The sequence below is a fragment of the Parasteatoda tepidariorum genome, chromosome 10, assembly GCF_043381705.1.
Source record: "Parasteatoda tepidariorum isolate YZ-2023 chromosome 10, CAS_Ptep_4.0, whole genome shotgun sequence".
Classification (NCBI taxonomy): Eukaryota; Metazoa; Arthropoda; class Arachnida; order Araneae; family Theridiidae; genus Parasteatoda; species Parasteatoda tepidariorum.
In genome coordinates, this window is record NC_092213.1 from 4,375,730 (window position 1) to 4,395,186 (window position 19,457).

The 19,457-nt window shown below is 31.8% G+C and overlaps 1 protein-coding gene across 1 annotated transcript; it reads right to left on the reverse strand.

Annotated features, from left to right (window-relative positions):
• Positions 1-1,293: 1,293 nt before the first annotated feature.
• LOC107454267 (ninjurin-2-like) lies at positions 1,294-19,138 on the reverse strand. Its single transcript, XM_016071393.3, has 4 exons — positions 19,037-19,138; positions 8,363-8,524; positions 6,644-6,823; positions 1,294-1,697 (listed from the first exon to the last, which is right to left on the reverse strand). The coding sequence occupies exons 2-4, from the start codon at positions 8,507-8,509 to the stop codon at positions 1,440-1,442; spliced, it is 585 nt and encodes a 194-aa protein (XP_015926879.1). The 5' UTR covers positions 8,510-8,524; positions 19,037-19,138; the 3' UTR covers positions 1,294-1,439.
• Between the last annotated feature and the right edge of the window lie 319 nt (positions 19,139-19,457).

The following is a 19,457-nucleotide window of genomic DNA, read 5'->3' on the forward strand; positions in this document are numbered from 1 at the left end:
GCATTGGGAAATAAATATCAAATTCCATTTGTAGTCGCAGAAATTTAACCATATTCGTTAATTAAAAGAATACAGCTAGCTTTTCATTCATCGCTAAAATTTGAAACTTTTTTAAATCAAAAATTTAAAGTAACCTTAGACCTTTGTACATTAGCTAACGTATATTTTTCATAATTTTAAATGTTGTTAAATGTTAATTTACAGATTACATAGGAAGCTAGCCTTAACCGATGTCCCGCCCCCGTAGGGGTCATCCAGTTATTACTTGGTGACTATCGGCAGTGTAATCCTCGAACCAACGGTGCATGGACACCCGAGGGTCCATGTCTCCGACTCACGCACGACAAAAAAGCAACGCAACTCGTGGACAGAGGATGCCGAATGGGAAAACCCAAGTCGGTGCGGCGGTGCCAACGCAGCTGCAGACAACTCACTAAGCTTACATAGGAAAACAATCCGACGAAAAACAAAGTTATCAAGTGTTTACTGCAGTGGTAAAATTACTGACTTTTGTTTTAAGTAACCTAATTTTGCCACATTCGCTACTAAACAGCTTGGTAGTGAAAATCATATTTTATTGTAAATTTGGCCGAAAAGTCCATCAAAGCGCTTCGGTAAAAAATGACCTTGGTTTTTGGTGTTCCCATAGAGAAAGAAACACGGTAAATTTTGACCATATTTTTTTCTCTGTGCATATACGGACGGAGAAAGAAATTCTGCTAAAATATTACTGTATGCTGAAATTTCTGGTAAAAAAAAAAAAAAAAAAAAAANAAAAAAAAAAAAAAAAAAAAAAAAAAAAAAAAAAAAAAAAAAAAAAAAAAAAAAACACTTCTGGTTAATAAAACTAAAACATGCAGTATTTAAACCATTAATTTAGTAATTTTTCCTTTCATAGGGTAACGGTTAGCTGGGAATTCAGGTTTTCAAAATTATAGGTTTTTGAATCACATTTAGTAAAAAATGCAATTAAATGGTATATTTAATGGAATAAATGGTTTTGATGCCTCTTAGGTATCCTGATAAATTTTTTAAATTTCATAATTTATAATAGAACCAATTTTTCCGTTAAATTATCTAAAATCATTACCAAAGCGTTTCGGTAAAAATTACCGAGTCTTCTGGTGTTCTGATAGTCAGAAGCATTATTTTATAATGCTTTGATAGCTGTGGCGATAGTTTTTTCTCAGTGTAAGTTATGAAAATATAGCTCTTTTGCCACAAAAGACGCTTAAAATGAAAATAGTTTGAATAACAAATAAATAAATAACACCAACAAAAAAATAGCTCGAAAACACTGCAAACATTTTTATTTCAGAATTAAAGTCTATAAAATGCTTTGCATGGTTATGCAGTTAAAAAAAGCAATAAAAAAATCTTTCGCAGAAAAGGTACACTTATTTGTAAATGGATGCAAAAAAAACAAAAAAAAACATGGTTTATATATCTTCATTCATGTAATGCCATGTGTGATTAACGTAACTAAGCCAGGCAGATCCTTTTGTATTGGCATAAGCAAAAGCTCCAAGACATCTTGCCATAACTGTTCCTTTCGGTCCAAAGGTGTGAATAAACAAGTTGATGATAGTTATGATTGCAACCAATCCCATTGTTGTATGGTTAAGAACGTTGGAATAAACTTCTTTTTCTTTACTTATCTGACAGCCCATCAGAAACAGTGTTAGACCGACTAGCAACTGAAATATTAATTTCATAATACATTTCTAATAGACATATGCAGTGATTTGTCAATGCAATTCATTGTTTTAAACGCAAACCAATAGAGTCAATTCAGAAGGAGGGAAAATAAAGCAATATTAAAAGAGTAGTCTTATAAATTCGAGAAAAAATTTTCAGGAATAACTCAAATATACCGGTTTAAAATTATATGTGTTTTCCCTTCAATAAATCGAAAAAAAATTAGAAAATAATGCATTTATAATTTTTTTCGACTTCAAGATATAAAATTTTCAGTAAGTTATCTTTTTTTAAAATTAGTAATGTAAAACTGTGTGAGAGGAGCAACATTGTAAAAAATTACGGTGAAAAGTAATAGCCCCCTGAATGCCGCATCCGTATAATATTTTACCGTAAAATTTTACGGAACTCAGGATGCAAGTACTTTTTACCGCGATTTGTTCAAGATTTTTTTTCACTGTAGGCCTAAAAAGTAAAAATGGACAAGTAAGACTATACCGTGCATAAGATTTGACACGAAAAAAAAAAAAAGCTTTCAACGAACATTTTTTTTAAAAAAAAATTTCTTTTATTTTATAACCGTCGTTGAACAGCCGATCCAATTTTTTGGTTTAAGAGTACTAATGTTCAACTCTGTAGCCTTGTCATTTTGAACCCAATCCAGAAGACAAGAGAACTCCTGGATCAAGTATTGGGAGATATTAGCCTTCGTGGAGGACTTTATGCTAACCCGCATTTGCATGGTGTGGAAAACCACGAAAACTTCCATGATTAGCCTGACAGCAAGGGGACTCTGACCCGTGCTACGTTTACCACTGAGGATATTTTGCGTCAGGACTGTGGTCGGTGTGAGCCGGGTGCGGAATTCGTATCGACCAGCTATCTCTTGGATTGGATCTCGGTTCACCTACCTCTTCGGAAGTTCACCTACCTCATCGGAAGGTGAACCGGGATCCAATCCCAGAGATGGCTGGTCGATACGAATTCCGCACCCGGCTCACACCGACCACAGTCCTGACGCAAAATATCCTCAGTGGTAAACGTAACATGGGTCAGAGTCCCCGCTCTATTTCCTGATCCACCATGTCCAATTTTTTGTAGAAATTTCTTTATTTATACTTTACTTTCTTCGAATCTTATTTGTCAATAAAATGATGCCACTAGTTCCAAACCACTACCACCGTAATTATACTTGATTAATTATATCACAGTAATTACATTAGCTGCATAAGAATATATATATTTTTCAAAATATTAATCACTTATACTCCTATACAATTAAAATACTTTCTTTTTTTTTAATAATTTTTTGTTGTTATTCTACATTATATGAAATTAACCTCATTTTAAAAATTCAATTATTCTAGAATGTAATTTCATTTATTAAATTAATAATTCAGCACTTACACTCCCTCTATATCAGTGGTTAGCAACTGGCGGTGAAGCCTTTTTTGGTGGCCAGTGAACTAAAATATATTGTTGTTGTTTTTTTGCGGACAATTTTCGTAAAAAATTTGTATGGGTTTAAAATACTTTTCATTCGTTTAAAGAAATCTAATTTCTTCGTTTCTGTGAAATTTAACATACCAACGGTGCAAAAAAATTTATTTCTCCGGTTCTGCATCCAAGAAAATATTTATTCAAATACAAAAATAATCGTGTATGTTGCTCTTTTTCATTTCGTTATTTTTTATTTATTTATTTATTTTGTGAATATAATTTAGCATGTGCATAGCAGAAATTTTCTCGAAGAAATTCTCCCATTTAACTTTTTGAAAACACTCATTTCGGACGAAATTATTTACATTTGTAAATTTTAAAACGCATACAAGAGGGAATGAATATCATGTTTTATCTAAATTCCTTGAATTGCTATAATTCCTAATAAGTCGAAAAAAGTGGTAATTTATCACAGAGTTAAATTTAAAAGAAAAAAAAAAATCTTGTCACTAAGTTTCTGACTAAGATAAGATTCAAAAGGATACGTAACAAGCATTATTTGTTATAGTACTTGTTACGTTGCTTTTTAATATTAAAAAAAAAATTGGTAAAAATCTGACAGTAATATTTAATGTTCCTTCGAACATAAAAGAGTCCTATATAAAATTTTTATAAAGTTGCTGCCCGCCATTTAAATTTTGTTTTTAATTGCGGCCCCCGCCTCATGTAAGTTGGAAACCCCTGTTCTATATAATTTAAATATAGTTTCTACGTATTTTAATAACTTTTAGTTGATACTCTATATTATATGAAATTTGCCTCATTTTGTAATTCTTATTATTCTGAAATGCAATTCCAATTATTAGGGAATTTTAATGAAGAAAGATATAATTCTATTTGATTCAGCTAAATAAAATAAATATTTTATACAACTAGTTATGAAGACCAGATAAAAAATCTTCTGTATTCTGTAACTAGTTTTTTTTTATTAAATGAGATTTTTAGAGAGTTTAAAATACTAAAATAAAACAATTGTAATTCTGAAAAAAAATTATAGGTTTCATGTTACATATACATCTACAATTCCCTTTCAACTAATTTCTTTAAAATACTACTAAATGTTTTATTATTTATATTTTTGTGCTAATTGAAAATATCTACTAATGCTAACGTTATAAAGTATCTTTGAAAAAAAGATATATTTCAAGGGAACGTCACAATGTTCAAACATAGATGGCAGCACCACAGATTTGCTTAACGCAAAAAGTATCATGTTTCCTACTTTTCTCGATAGATGGCACTACCAGATACAACGCCCATTCATTAGAGTAAACGAAACTCCTGTCATAACCTAACTCTAATGTTCAATTAAATTTCGTGTGTATGGTTTTGTAACAATGCTAGTCATAAAAGATGCATAACAGTATAGTTCTGAACTCATGTTTTCTTTTTTTTTAACCTCACCAATTATAAACTGTTTCAAAATCGTAAAATTAAAAATGTTACTAACCGTAAACTTTATGGTAAATTAAACGGACAGACTGCTGCCGCTTATTTTACCTTAGTTTTTGGATGAAAATTCTGACATGAGAAATTACGCATTGTTTGTTCTGTTAATTCAATAAGTTTTGTTTGAATTGATTCAGAATACCACAATACATCTAACTAATTCAAACAAATACATAAAAGAACTGGTAGTCTCGGTTAGTGATCGGAAAAACTACATTATTTTTGTAGTTTACTACAACTACTTGGATACAAATGTAGTTACCTGTAACTTCTTTTAAATGTAGTGACTAAAAATTACTTTAGATTTGCAGTTACTACTTTAAGGAGACGAGCTTACAATAAATAAAATGTAACTGAATAATTAAGAAATATTTATTCGTGTTTATATGAGCCAGTTTGTTATTCTAAAACAGTGGTTACCAACTGGCTGCCCGCGAGCCACATCCGGCCTGCCAAGCCTTTTTTCGTGGCCCGCGTGCTAAAATATATCAGTTGTCATTTTTTGCGGACAATTTTCGTAAAAAACCTATATGGGTTTAAAATACTTTTCCTTGTTAAACTTTAAACTTAAAGTACTTTTCCTTGTTAAACTTTAAACTTAAAGTACTTTTCCTTGTTAAACGAAAAAACTTTATTTTTTCGTTTCTGTGAAATTTAACATGCCAACGGTGCAAAAAATTTATTTCGCAGGTAAAAATCCACTTCCAATTTTAATTTGTAATTCAATACTTTTGTTTTGTACAACTTGATAAAAATCTGACAGTCATATTTAATGTTCCTTCAAACATAAAAAAGTTCTTGTTGTTGTTGTTGTTACTTTACGTCGCACTAGAGCTGCACAATGGGCTATTGGCGACGGTCTGGGAAACATCCCGGAGTATGATCCGAAGACATGCCATCACAATTTTGATCCTCTGCGGAAGGGATGTCACCCCCGCTTCGGTAGCCCGACGACCTGTAAAAAAGTTCTATAAAACATTCTTTTCGAATTTGTTCATCAATTTTTTATGCCTTTCCGGACAGTGAAAAAATGCGAAAATTATCGAAACTTTTTAATTGTTTAATGATCTTCTTTTATTTCCTCTAAGAAACTATGCGCAGTCCTCAAAAAAGTAGACGGATGACCCTGAATAACTTTTGATTTAATCATCGGATTTTCATGTTCATGTAAATTAATAAGTGCAGGCGATATTTTAAGTTAGGAAATCAGACGCATAAACGTTCCTTCTCCGAATAAACATACCTTTTTTTCGACGTATTCAGATTTCTAACACCCAAAATATAGGGGGTAGCCGCAATCTGGGAAATTGGGTTCCAAGAGTTTTGTCAGGAGAACTCTCTAAAGTTTCGAACCCTAAATGTTAATTTTACTTTTTGCGTAATTCGCTATATCTCGAGAATTTTTTAAGCCAAATGAAAATTTTTTGCACACAATTATAAAATTCGTTTATCCAAAGATAATTCCATGCAAAAAAAAAAAATTTAGAAAATATTTATTATATTTTATTATTATATTTAAGAATGGTCGAAAAAAGTTTGAATTCCAAAGTATGCAATTCTTTGAATCATTTTATAGAGTGTACCTTTAAACGACAAGATATAAAATGTGAGCTTAATCGGTAGAATAGTTTCTGAGAAATGGAATTTTAAGTGTCAGACTTTTTGAAAATCAATTCGAATCGCTGTGGGGAACTTGGAGGTTAAGAAAAATCATTTTGCACCACATCTCTGTCTTATTCGGCAATAAAAAAATTAAAAAAAAATTTTGTAAATAGTCTCGATTTCCTCTTTTTTGCCCCCTGCAATAAGTGTAATTGCAACTTCCAATGTGCATTTTTTTTTCTGAATTCACTTTTGACTTTGATTCTAAAAATATATATATCAAAGGTGATGATTACTGTGAATAATTATGAAACAAAATTAAACAAAAACTAAACAAACAAATGAACCATATATGAAACAAAAATCTGAATTATAAGTCGGAAATCAAACTCACTTGTAATACAAGCGACGCAATAATGAGTCCCAGGACTTCATTATAATAGATGTGTAAGTTTCCCAATTCCAAGACAAACTTTAGCTGCTCGCAATTGGCTGAAAACAATGCAATATCTAAGAATCCTCCAGCAATACTGATCCTTCTTGTTATTAAGGGATTAGGAACTACTTCTTTTTTCTATAAATAGACAAAGAGTAAATCATTTAAAGTTTATTCAAAAGTAGAACAAACTAAACTAGTTTTATGTGTTTTTCACAAAAAGAAGATAGATGATCTTAATTTAACGAGTTCGTTATATAAGAGAACGTTTTAATAAAATTTAATGTCATTGATACTACAAAGCATTTAGTAACTACGCATTTATCCGTAAAATAAAGGTTTCGCATTATTTGTAAATAAAGGTTATTTTTCAGATTTGTATTGAAGATCCCTTTAAATTTTTGAAAAACCAAGTTTTAAACATTGCTATTTTTCCAATTTAGGAACGACAGTTCTCGAGATAAAAAGAAAAAAAGAATTAAGCATTTGAAAATGTACCTCAATTATTCATTTTTATTGTTACAACAAAAAAAAAACATGCGTATACGTGTGTATGGTATTTTGCGTAATATATTGCGAACCGAAAAATATTTGATGCGTATCAGTTATTTAATCAACGCAAATAGACCCATTTCTTAAAATTTTATTTCAAGATATAAAAAGAGAAAATTCAGTCAACACAAAGCATGCTGTATTTAAGTCCTTTAAATTAATATAATATGAGGTAGTTTCAGTCTTCAATAGTTTGACTTAATTTTTCTATTGAGTTATTTTTCGTCCTATTCTTCAATTAGAAAAAACATAATTTAACTATTGCATTAAATTCGTTTAGGAATTACAGTAAATTTATTAACACACATAACAATGATTTAAATTAATAAATTTGAAAGCAATTTCCAGGATGATTCAAGGGTGACATATAGGTATTCTGGTGAGCTGAAGTTTAAAAAATGAATAATTAAAACTGATCGACGCAATAAATAGAATGTGTGGTCACAAAACANTGATGAAAAATAAGAAAGATGTCATTACGTTCGGGGTACTAAGCTGCGCAGTGGTTGAAAATACGAAATAAGTCACTACGTTTGGACTACTAAAGGATATTTATGGTAACCCGTGCAGTGGCCTACTCTTTTCTAGGAGGTGTTGAGTGAACTAGCCCTTCTATTCTCTTTAGCCCTGGGGAAAAAGCTGTTTATAAAGAGAGGATGAACACCCTTTAGAAAACTTTCAAAAACACTTGGAAGGTTGGATTTGGCGCTTTTTCTTTCTATATATAAAAACTGCAGTTCACACACGCAAAATTTCCTTCTTGATTGCTGTCTTTTTTTAAATTAGATTTTAATGAAATTCTTGTATCTTATAAAATATGCTGTTTACAAATGTTTATAATTTTAATAATTTTGTTTTAATTACCGGCATTTTTTTAATTATATGGTATATTGTTTACATAATTACAATAATTAAACCTTATAAAAATAATCTTTCTTCATGGAGAAAAAAAAATTTAAAATAGTTTTTTTTTTCTTTTTTAGATTTCAAGATTATTTTCACGAGTAAATGAAATCGGGAGAAAAACAGGAATTAAATATTAATGGAATTAGCGTATTAAAAGTATACTAAATGTATTGTAATGGAATTGTGCCAGAATAATAATTATAATAAAGCAAAGATAACCTTTTTTTCATCGGTGCTCGATGGTAGAAATGGTGTTTGAAGTGAACAAACTAAACATACATCGTCGTTTTTCGTTTTTTCTTCTGCGGTCTTCTTTTCAAAATTCTCCAAATGAATATCATTTTGATTACAGCTGTTACGATTCATACCTTTTGATAACACCTGAAATAATCATCGAAATAATTAAATAATTAATATTTGTTTGTAGAATTATATTTAAGTTCAAAATGAAGATAAAACAATGGAAAATAGCAGACATATGAAAAAAGGGGGAAAAGAAAAATAATAATTATAAGAATAAAAATAACAAAAAGCTGGAAAAAGTAATTTTTTTTTAAAAAAAAGGTATAAATTTTTTTTAAAAATCCGGAAAATAAAAGATATAATCTATTCATCAGCCCACACGATTATATCCACAAAAAGAGTGCTTTCTATTATTGTATCAATTTAGCCAAAGCAAAATATATCAATACAATAGTATGAGGAGCACTTATTTTTATTACAATGAAACTTATTTTTGTTAATTTTCTTCGTGTTTTTTTTTGTTTTTGGATTTATTTTGCTTTATATATATNATAATGGCTAACAATTTGGTTGCCTCTCAGATATTAATTTAATATTTTAAGATAGAGTTTCCCCGTCGAGAGTGTTATGGACCGGAGATGGACCTTTGATATTTCAACAATTATTCTCGGGAAAAAACTGCGCTTTTTTGCCGGTCCCGATGTTAAATACATGATATTGGAAGGAAATTGATTGCAGGTTTTTAACTTGCGCAATTGAGAGTCATCAAAAAGGGGACATTAAAAAATATTGCTTTCTCTGAGATATTGCGTTATATCGTCCCTATGAAACATATTGCACTTTAGCTCTAAAAATAATCTTTTGATTTAAATATTGGATATTTAGCACTCTGTGTAAAAAATAAAGATCATCTGCAGTTTAAATTTTGCCTCCTTGTGAGTCGGATGACGATGAGCAATGCAGGTGTGCTATCATCTATGACTGTTTGAGAGATTTTCTGGTTCCTATAGTCCAGGTTTACCAATTGATTACTGTATAAGGTAGAAACTCCTCATTTACATAAGAAGTGGAGGAAATGTAGGATGTTTGCGGTGAAAACAGCCGTTGATGAGCATGATAGCTTTGCCTTCTCAGCTAATGTATATGTTACGGCCAAAGCCCGAAGTCCGGGCAGATCGCGAATCGGCCGACTTCGGGCTTTGGCCGTAACATATATATGTATATCTTGTATATATCCACTAGGGCAAATTTCTCCCAATATTTGTTCCTGGAGCTCCTTTGTTTTCTGGATTGGGTTCAAAATGACAAGGTTACGGAATTGAACATTAGTTGTCCCAGAATCAGGTTGGCTGTTCGGCGACGGTTATGAAATAAAATAAATAAACTGGTGTTCAACTGCAGTTCGAGAATCTGGGATTTCTGGTGTAATGAAACAATCTTTTACATTACTTAATACAAAGTAGCCATTTTAGATGTTCTAAAAATTATGATTGCAGCAACACATAAGAGTCATTATGATGCAAAGAAGAGTCTTAAGATGCTTACGTACATAATAATTCACAAAATAAAATTAGTTTGTAAATCGAAGGTATGCATAGCACAGACAAAATATTAAAATGAAGCAGACTTAGAAGCGAATTATACATTATAAACGTATTTAATACAGTAAACAGAGATATCAAAGTATAAATAAGGTCATTATTACACAACTAAATTTTAAAAAATGCATATTTTTAACGATGAACTTTTGTTTCTGTAGTTGAATAATATCATGGATGGCAACAACAAACTGAAGCAAACTTATTCATTTGTAAACAATCAACTGACGATATCTAAAGGGCACCAACACTGACGTTCTAGGAAGCGAAATTAATTCCTTTTGTGGTGTGAATAAACGTGAGCTTGTTGTAAGATGTTTTCATTATAACTGTTGAGATTTATTTATGAATTTTATATGAAAGCTCGATTAGGTGTCAACTTGAAACAAAGTGTTCCTACACACAATTTTCTGAGTTGTTGTTGTTGTTGTCGTTGGCCATTGAGACAGAGGGTGTGTAATTGTTCCAGTTTTCCAATGGCGCAATCTATGGTCAAGAATTCGACTCCTGCCACACCCATACGTCACGCTTGTTTATAGGGGTGACCCATTCATGCATCTATTCCTTCATCCACAGATCGTAATTCTGACCGATCAATCTCCAAATCAGTACCCCAGAGGTATTGATTTGTAAAAAGAACTTGGGGGACTTTGTGACCAGACGTGCACCAGTCACCATTTACTACACGGGGAGTTTTCGGCCGGCAGGGATCGAGCTCACGACCTCTTGGACATGGGCCCAACTTCTGGGTTGATCAACAACAAATTTAGAAAGTTTAACACCACTGTTTATCGAGTGCATGATCAGCTATTAGAATATGAGCAGCCGACTTTACAACACATCCTTAAACAACTTGCGACATCTTATAATGAAATTCGCCCGCACACCTTTTGTCAATAAAAAATGTATTTCGTGTGTTTAATTATGCAAATTACGTTTTCCCGTTTCCTGTAGCATCTTCAACATTCGATTAAGAGAAAAGATACAAAGGAGAGAAGAAAAGAAAGTACTTGTCAGGTTTAAAAAGAAATATTCATTTAATTAAAACTGCAAAATATTTCGTATTTAGAAGCTTTTGATTAAATGTTAATTCCACTTTGAAGAGGAGCCGAAAATCAACTTGCAAAAAAAAAAAGAAAATAATTGAATATGGTATATAAAATTTTTTATTCTATATTCAAAAAATTAAAGATAAATTTTTGTTTTTAAAACTTTCCGTTTTATTTCAATAGCGTGACCTTTTCTTTTTTTTTCTTTCTTTTTTATCAATTTCTTGCTTTGCCTACAAATTTCTAGCAAAACAGGTGCTTAACTCATATAGTTACACTTAAACTTTTTTCGTGATTGGTAAAGAAATATTTAATCATATAACTTAAATCTTACATTAAATTAAATTAAATTATTTAAATTAACCAAATTAAATAATATATACTTTATTTTTAAAGCTTTCTGTTTCATTATAAAGATTTCCAGAATAGCAATTGCTTAGATATTAATTGATAATAAATATACTAAAATATATAAATGTATATCTGATGTTTGAGTAAACATCATAAACTTGTCGAAATCTCAGAAGTTTGTATTTTTGGACGATGTGCAAATTTGTTTTTCCTGGTTGTTTCATTTTCTTATTCGATTGTTTCTCTGTCAACTACAGATGAGGATAATGGACACTCTATACTGACGTCACTGTGGTTACTTGAGTCAGCTTTTTGACGTCACAATCTAATAAATGCACTTGTGTTACGAGTAAATATTGAAAAGTACATGAATTTCGCTTTAACCTTCATATTTAATTGATTTTTTTTAAATATATATGAATGAATTAATTAAAGAATCTGAAGTTATTTATACGTAAGTTTATTTTAGAAGAAGCCCTGAAGTAGAAGTATCGGAATCAGTTTCCTTATTAAGTGTTCTGTGGAAAAATTTTGCTCGGATTGAATTTTATTCTAATAAATAATATACGAAAATGCTTAATGAGGAAATTTCTTAACCCGGTTTAAATTTTATTCGAATTAATAATTATAAAATTGAAAATTGTAGAAAATTTTTTCTAAAAAAATTATAAATTTTATTCTAATAATTAATTGACACGGTTTCAAAAGATACCTTTGGAAGGAATCGCTATTGATGATTATTTATAATCCCCTTTTTGGAACTTCTACCCTTTTAGGAACTTCTACCCATTTTAAAATAAAAATAATAATAGAGCGATTCATTACTGAAATTCATGAAACTACTGCTGCGGAAGCCGCAGTGGTTTCATGAGGAAGTCACAACATCTGCAAATTGCTTTTGTGCTTTAAAATGAAAAAAAAAGAATTTATTTCAATATTATCAAATGCATATTTATACTTTTTATAAATATGTTTTTTTCCCTTGATTTCCTTAATTTTGCACAATTTATACATTCTTCTTCTCTTGAAAAGAGCAATATATTTTTAAACACAAACATTTCGTTTAAAATATTTGTGAATTGACATAGCACCACTGAAGTAAAAATACTTGATTACTGGCTAGTCATTTGAAGTCTTTAGAGCAGAACTTGCGACCACGCTATCTGAAAGAGCAATCTTTTATTAAGAAAATCTTAACCAAATAATCACGAAAGTGTTTAAAATAACAATAAAGATATTTTCCGCCCGATTGACTTAACTCTACTCCACATGGCAAATAATGACACTGTTAGAAAAATGATTAAATAGTAATTTGTTTAACTGTTATTTTACAATATTCACACAAAAAAGTCAAATAGCCGTAAATAAAATGGTTTTCAAGCTCTTAACCGTGAGAAAAAAGTTGATTACCTGCTTTCACCTATCACGGTTAAACAATTAGAATTTTATTGCTCCAACTGGGTCCACGTAATGAGTTAGTATCTCTTGGTTTCTTGCAGCCTATTATGACCGGGAGATCTCATGAGAACGAGAGTTCGAGTGACACCACAATATCTTCTCTTGATAAATAACTTTAATGCCTGTTACCTAACGAAAAACCCATCTCCAATGTCCAGTTAAATATCGTTTTCACAGTTCTGAAACCATATTAGTTGCAAACGGTTTTAAAACTGTAAAATTAAAAAATTGTTTTTTTTTTTAACCGTAAACTTTATGGTTAATTGAATGAACAGACAGCTGCCGGTTATTTTACCGTAAATTTAAAATGAAAATTCTAACGGTATTCATCAGTATTACGGCAAATTTATTTACGAAGTAATTTAAAAACTTAAGTTTGAAGAAAGTGAATTCACAGACACATTTAGAGTAAGCCACCACAACTCTGAAGAAGAAAAATCGAAATCCAAACAAATCATGAGACACCTTCAAGACTCTGTTTGTATAAGGATATTTTGAAAATATTTTTTCAACGTATAAAATTCATGACCACTTTTCTCTAAATTTTAATGCACCAATGAAAATTATCGTGTGAGATTTAGAGCAAAAGGGGAAAATCCAAATTGAAAGGGAGAATGATTAAACTTTTCCCCTAAGAGGGAAAACGTACGAGAACTGTTTTATTTTTACTGTAGTATTAGGTGTGCCCAATGTGGTGACTGCAAAGAAATGTTACTTATTTTGTTTAATTAAATTTATCGTTAAATTTTGCTCACCCGTCTAATTATTGTTTACATCAAAACCCTTATTCACAATTTAAGATCCGTTCTGGCGTCATCGTTGATTTATTTTGTTTGCGGGAAAAATAGTCTGATGCCATCTTGTTTCGTTTTGAAAATACGGTAAGAGCACCATTTTGTGTTATATGACTCCCAATTTGCTTAAGTTTCAATTTATGAGAAAATTCTTTTCCAAAAATACATACTATTTTACTGATAATTAAAAAATTGTTTTGTATGTTGTCAGAATTATTTTGTTCCGACCGGAACAGATCGTAGAATATGTCATTGTTATTCTATTTAGTATTTGCTAGAATATATATGCTCAATGGTGTATAAAATAAGAACATAGTAAAGATTTTTTTTTTATTTTCTTTGTTCCATCAGAAAAAATTTTAAGTAATGTGTTGTTTTATGTAGAAGTAGTAATTTGAAATAGTGATTTGGATTGAGAAACTTGATGATCACTGATCAACTGAAAAGACGGGTCCCTGGAGAAATAAGAGATCATTTCGTGGACAGCTGGTGCAAGTTTAAAACCCCTGGTGATTTGGCTGACACACTTGATGAGTATGAAAATGCGAGAACAAGTTCAAAGAAAGTAACTACAACTGACATAAAACCCAGATCAGCAAACCATTTTAAGCCAGATATCAGAGAAACTAATTTCAAATTTAGATCAGAATCTGATCAAACTGGTGCAAGATTTAGAACACCAAATACTCTAAGAGATTCTGGAACTAAATTTCGTAGACCCATTTGCTTTACCTGTGGAAAAATAGGACATACTTCTAGATTCTGTCCCAAAAATACAAAAAAGCAACTTAGACCTGGCGCTAGGGCCAATCTTGTGAAAACTGACGAACCGGAAAAGAACTCATCTAAAGAAGTCGTGACAGCCAAAGTATCAGTCCCAGTTTTAACTCCAATAGAACTCAAGGAATGACTTGAAGGTTGTGAATATTAAGTGTGGAAGCAAAACTCTGAGAGCAATTGTAGACACTGGAGCCCAGATTTCAGTGATACGTAAAGACTTGATTGATTTAGACTGTGGGGAAGGTGAAGGTACTATTCAAATCGTTTCTGCATTTGATGAAAGTGAGATAGCTGCATTGAAATTGTTCAGTCTTAAAATAGATGATAATATGCACAGTTCCATGCTTATTACTTGTGCAGTATCTAAGAAACTCGTCAACGACATGACTTGTAGTAGTGCCTATGAACTCTTATAACGAAATATCCAATTGTATAATTTCCATCAGGGCATTTCTAAAATTGGACACTCTGTCGACAAGAAGGACGAATCAACTCATGAAAATTCTGAAAAGTACGAAGTTGGACTTATTACCCATAGATCTATATCTTGTCAGACTCAGGAAACGGAAAATAATGATAAAGTCGAGAATTATGATTTAGGCGACAATCTTAGTAATCGTAATAAAAATCGTAAAGATTTCATCCGTCTACAAGAAGAAGACAGCAGCCTTAAAGAAGCATGGGAATTTGGAAAGAAAAAGAAAAATTCATTTAGTATTGAGAATGGAATTTTGACACATTCTGAATGGGTTTGTGGAGAACTCATCACACAAGTAGTATTACCTGAACACAAGCGCAGAGAGGTATTGCGAATGGCCCATGATGTCTCTTTATCAGGTCATCTGGGGGAAAAGAAAAGAAAACAGAGGATTAAATATTTCTTTCATTGACCCACTTTGAAAACTGATGTAAAAAGCTATTGCGAGAGCTGTAAGGAATGTCAAGTAAGACGGACTGTAGCATATAGAGATCGTGTACCCATACAGCCAATTGTTCGTCCTGAAAATCCTTTCGATGTTTGGAGTGTTGATTGTATAGGACCTCTGGAGCCAAAATCCAAAAAAGTTCTCACTTATATTATTTGTGCGGTTGATCTTTGCACAAGATGGGCCGAGGCAATTCCTGTCAAAAACATTAAAGCGAAAACAACGTGCGAAGTTCTCATGAAAATATTCACACAATCAGGGTTTCCAAAAATCATTTGTACAGACCAAAGGACAAATTTTACTGCCGAGTTAACAGAAGCGTTTGCTAACATTTTGAGAATATCTCCCAGGGTTTGCTACTCCCGGACACCCTGAAAGTATGGGAGCCGTGGAACGTTGGAATCGGACTTTAAAAGACATGTTAAATAGGAGCATCCAAGAAAATGGCAGTGATTGGGACTTACACCTCCAATATCTGATGTTTGCTTATAGAGAAGTACCACACAATACCACTGGTGTTTCACCATATCAGCTAGTGTATGGATGATTACCCAATGGTCCTTTGAAAGTTATGAAGGATGTTTGGACGGGTGAAGCGGAAATTCCAACTGGTGTTTCAAAATCTGATGAAAAATACCTTGAAGATTTAACAGAAAAAGTAAGTCAAGCGCATGATTTTGCGAGAAAAAATCTGGGAAAACTCAAGCTGAATATTGTAATAGATATAATTCGAGGTCAAAGGAAAAGCAGTTTAAAATTGTAGATCAGGTCTTGATCCTCATTCCCTCATCATCTCATAAACTGCTGAAAACGTGGATGGGTCCAGCAACGATTGTTAAGTTGCCAAGACAACTCATTGCACGGGTAAAAATGGAAGACGGAAGCACCAGAGAACTACCTTTTAACAAACTCCGACCGTATGTAGCGAGAGTTGGTCAAATTGGTTTGATTTTTGACCAAGATCAAGAATTTGGAGATTTGCATTATGCACCTATCGACATTATAAAATTGACTAAAGATGATATTAAGAAACATGTACTTAAAAATTCTGTAAATTTAAATTATTCGCAAAAACAGAAGCTAGTTAACATACCGCAATCTTTTGCAGAAGTTTTTGATTCCATCCCGGGATTAGCAAATGTGAATGGACATTGACTGTCTGTAACTCCGGATTTAATTCCGAAAAAAATGAAACCATATCGAATACCCATTGCTCTACAAGAGGAGGTAGATCGACAAATTCAAGAACTACTTCGGCTAGGACTGATAGAACCGATTGAAAGTGATTGTGGTCATCCCATCGCATGCGTATCCAAGAAAGATGGTAGCGTCAGACTGTGCGTCGATTACAGATTGCTAAATAGTTTTACAGTTACTGATGCCTATCCTATGCAAAATGCCAGAGATCTCTTGTTTGAAATTGGTAAGACAAATTACATAAGCGTACTGGACTTGACTAAGTGTTATTGGCAAATCCCTATGAAGAAGGAAGCTAAACATCTTACTGCATTTGTAACTCATTCTGGACATTACGAATGGAAGGTGCTACCCTTCGATATGAAAAACGCTGGAAATACTTTTCAAAAATCGATGGACAAAGCCCTGTTGCCTCATCGGAAATACTGTAGATTATATATTGACGATGTTGCAATATTTTCCGACACTTGGGAGGATCACCTCTATCATTTTGACGAAGTGTTCAGAACCTTAAACGAAGTAGGGCTAAGAGTGAATCTTAAAAAATGTGACTTTGGAAAAAGCTCTTTGAAATTTTTAGGTCATATTATCGGATCCGGACAACATTCCCCGAAAAGGTGGAATCAATACGAAAATTAAGCCGACCATCCACTATGAAGGAAGTCAAAAGTCTTCTTTGTTTGGCTAGCTACTACAGAGATTATATTCCGAACTTTTCAGATATAATGCTACCTCTGACCAACCTTACAAAGAAAAACATTCCAAACAACATTCCTTGGGACGACTCAGCTGAACAATCGTTTTCTAAGATCAAAGAGATATTAATTGAAATGCCTTCCTTGTACACTCCCAATATGGAACGACCACTTCAACTTTTTACTGATGCTAGTGCAACTGCAGTAGGAGCCTGTTTATCACAAACTGATAAACATGGGAAAGAAATGCCAATTGCATTCTTCAGCAAAAAATTATCGGAAAGCGAAAAGAAATGGTCCACTATAGAACGAGAGGCGTTTTCAGTGTTGGAAGCACTAAAACGCTTCGACAAATAGTTTTTCCTTAGATTGTGATTTTATTTACTACTTATTTAAATACATCAACATACCATGACATCAAAAGTGTGCGATATTTTTATCACTTTAACAATTGCAGTCTGAAACAAAAGGTCTTATAAAATTCTACAATTTCTCTCAACGATCTACATTTCCGTTTTTTTTTATTTGTTTATTTTCTTATATCAATTAATTTATTACTTATTTCTGTCTTCAGAAAAAATTATCTTCCATTTGGCAAAATCATAAAATTGCTTCAAAACTCCTTCGCTCTTTTTAAACTAGAAATAATACCGAAAAATATAATATCGAAAAAATATGCCGGAATTGAATTGTTTTCCCATACCATGTTATCTGGCCTTTTTTTAATCTGTTTTAATTTTATTTTATAAATAATTTGATCTATGCTTTATCCATTTTTCCAATTTTCCATAGTAAATAAATAAAAATTATCAATCCTCATTAATAAAAAAGGACTCAATCATCGACCTCGGAACAAAAATTTCTAAAAATCATTTTATCGAATGATATCAATGAAAAATGTAAACATGCGGAAATAAGGCATCCTCAAACCAAAAAACATTTTTAGGAGAATGCAAAAATAAAAGAAATACAAAATAGCGTATTATTAGACATAATATTTTTATACAATAAGAAACATTAATTTAAAGGAGTTTTATAACCTTCGTTGAACAGCCGATACAATTTTGGACTTACGACGGCTAATTACGTAACCTTGTCATTTTAAGACCAATCCAGAAGACAAGGGGACTCTTCAATCACGTGCTGGGCCTTCGTGGAGGGCTTTTTGATAGAATGAACCCGCATTTGCGTTGAATGGCGAGGAAAGTCGCGAAAACCTCCCATGGATAGCCAGACGGCAAGGGAATTCTAAGCCATGATCTGTTTATCACTGAGGATATTTTACGTCAGCACTGTGATCGGTGCGAGCTGGATGCGGAATTCGTATCGACCAGCCATCGCTGGGATTGGAACCTGGTTCACCTCTGGAAGGCAAACGCTCTAGCCCCTGAACCATCACGGATCGATTTAAAAGGATTTTTTTTTATAATTTTATAACCGTAAGTGAAACGCGGACAGATTTTTTTTTTAGTTTACGACAGCTAATTTTGAACTTAGTAGCCTTGTAATTTTGAACCCAATCCATGAAATTTTAAACAACTAATTTAGAATAACGAGAATTTACCTTTTATCTAAATATTAACTAAAGAAAATGTTCGGAATATGCTCATTTTTGAGATACCTGTTTTTAATACGATTTTTAAAATGCGTCACTTCTATTAAATACATTAAAACGTGTTCTTTCTGCCTTTATATAACTCAAATGTCATCTTAAAAATAAATTTAAAAAATTCTCACAAATCAGTATTTATCTGTCGAGTTTTCAATAAGACTATAAAAATTTCAAAAAATTCACTACTTACTATAAATATAAAGAAGCAAACAAATTTTCTTCAAAGGACAACAAGTGCTATATTACAAAACATTCAAGCTCAATGACCTTTTTCCACTGCTATTGGTGGAATTTAATTCAGGAAGTATAAATTTCATTTTGTTCCTCTCAAAATACTAAAGTAGAACAAATTTCCGGGCACAGCTTTTACGAAATAAGACTCAATTCTATCTATATTTTTTACTCAATTCTTTTTGCGTACTATTCATTGAAAATCTTTAATTTGCATCCTATTTTATTACTTTCCATTCAATAATTTCTTTTCACCCAAAGATTTATTTCTTTAAATAACATGTTCACCTGATATGTTATTATTTTCCATTCAATGATTTCTCTACACATAAAGAACTTAATTCTTTAAATAACATGCTCACCTGATATGTTTTTATTTC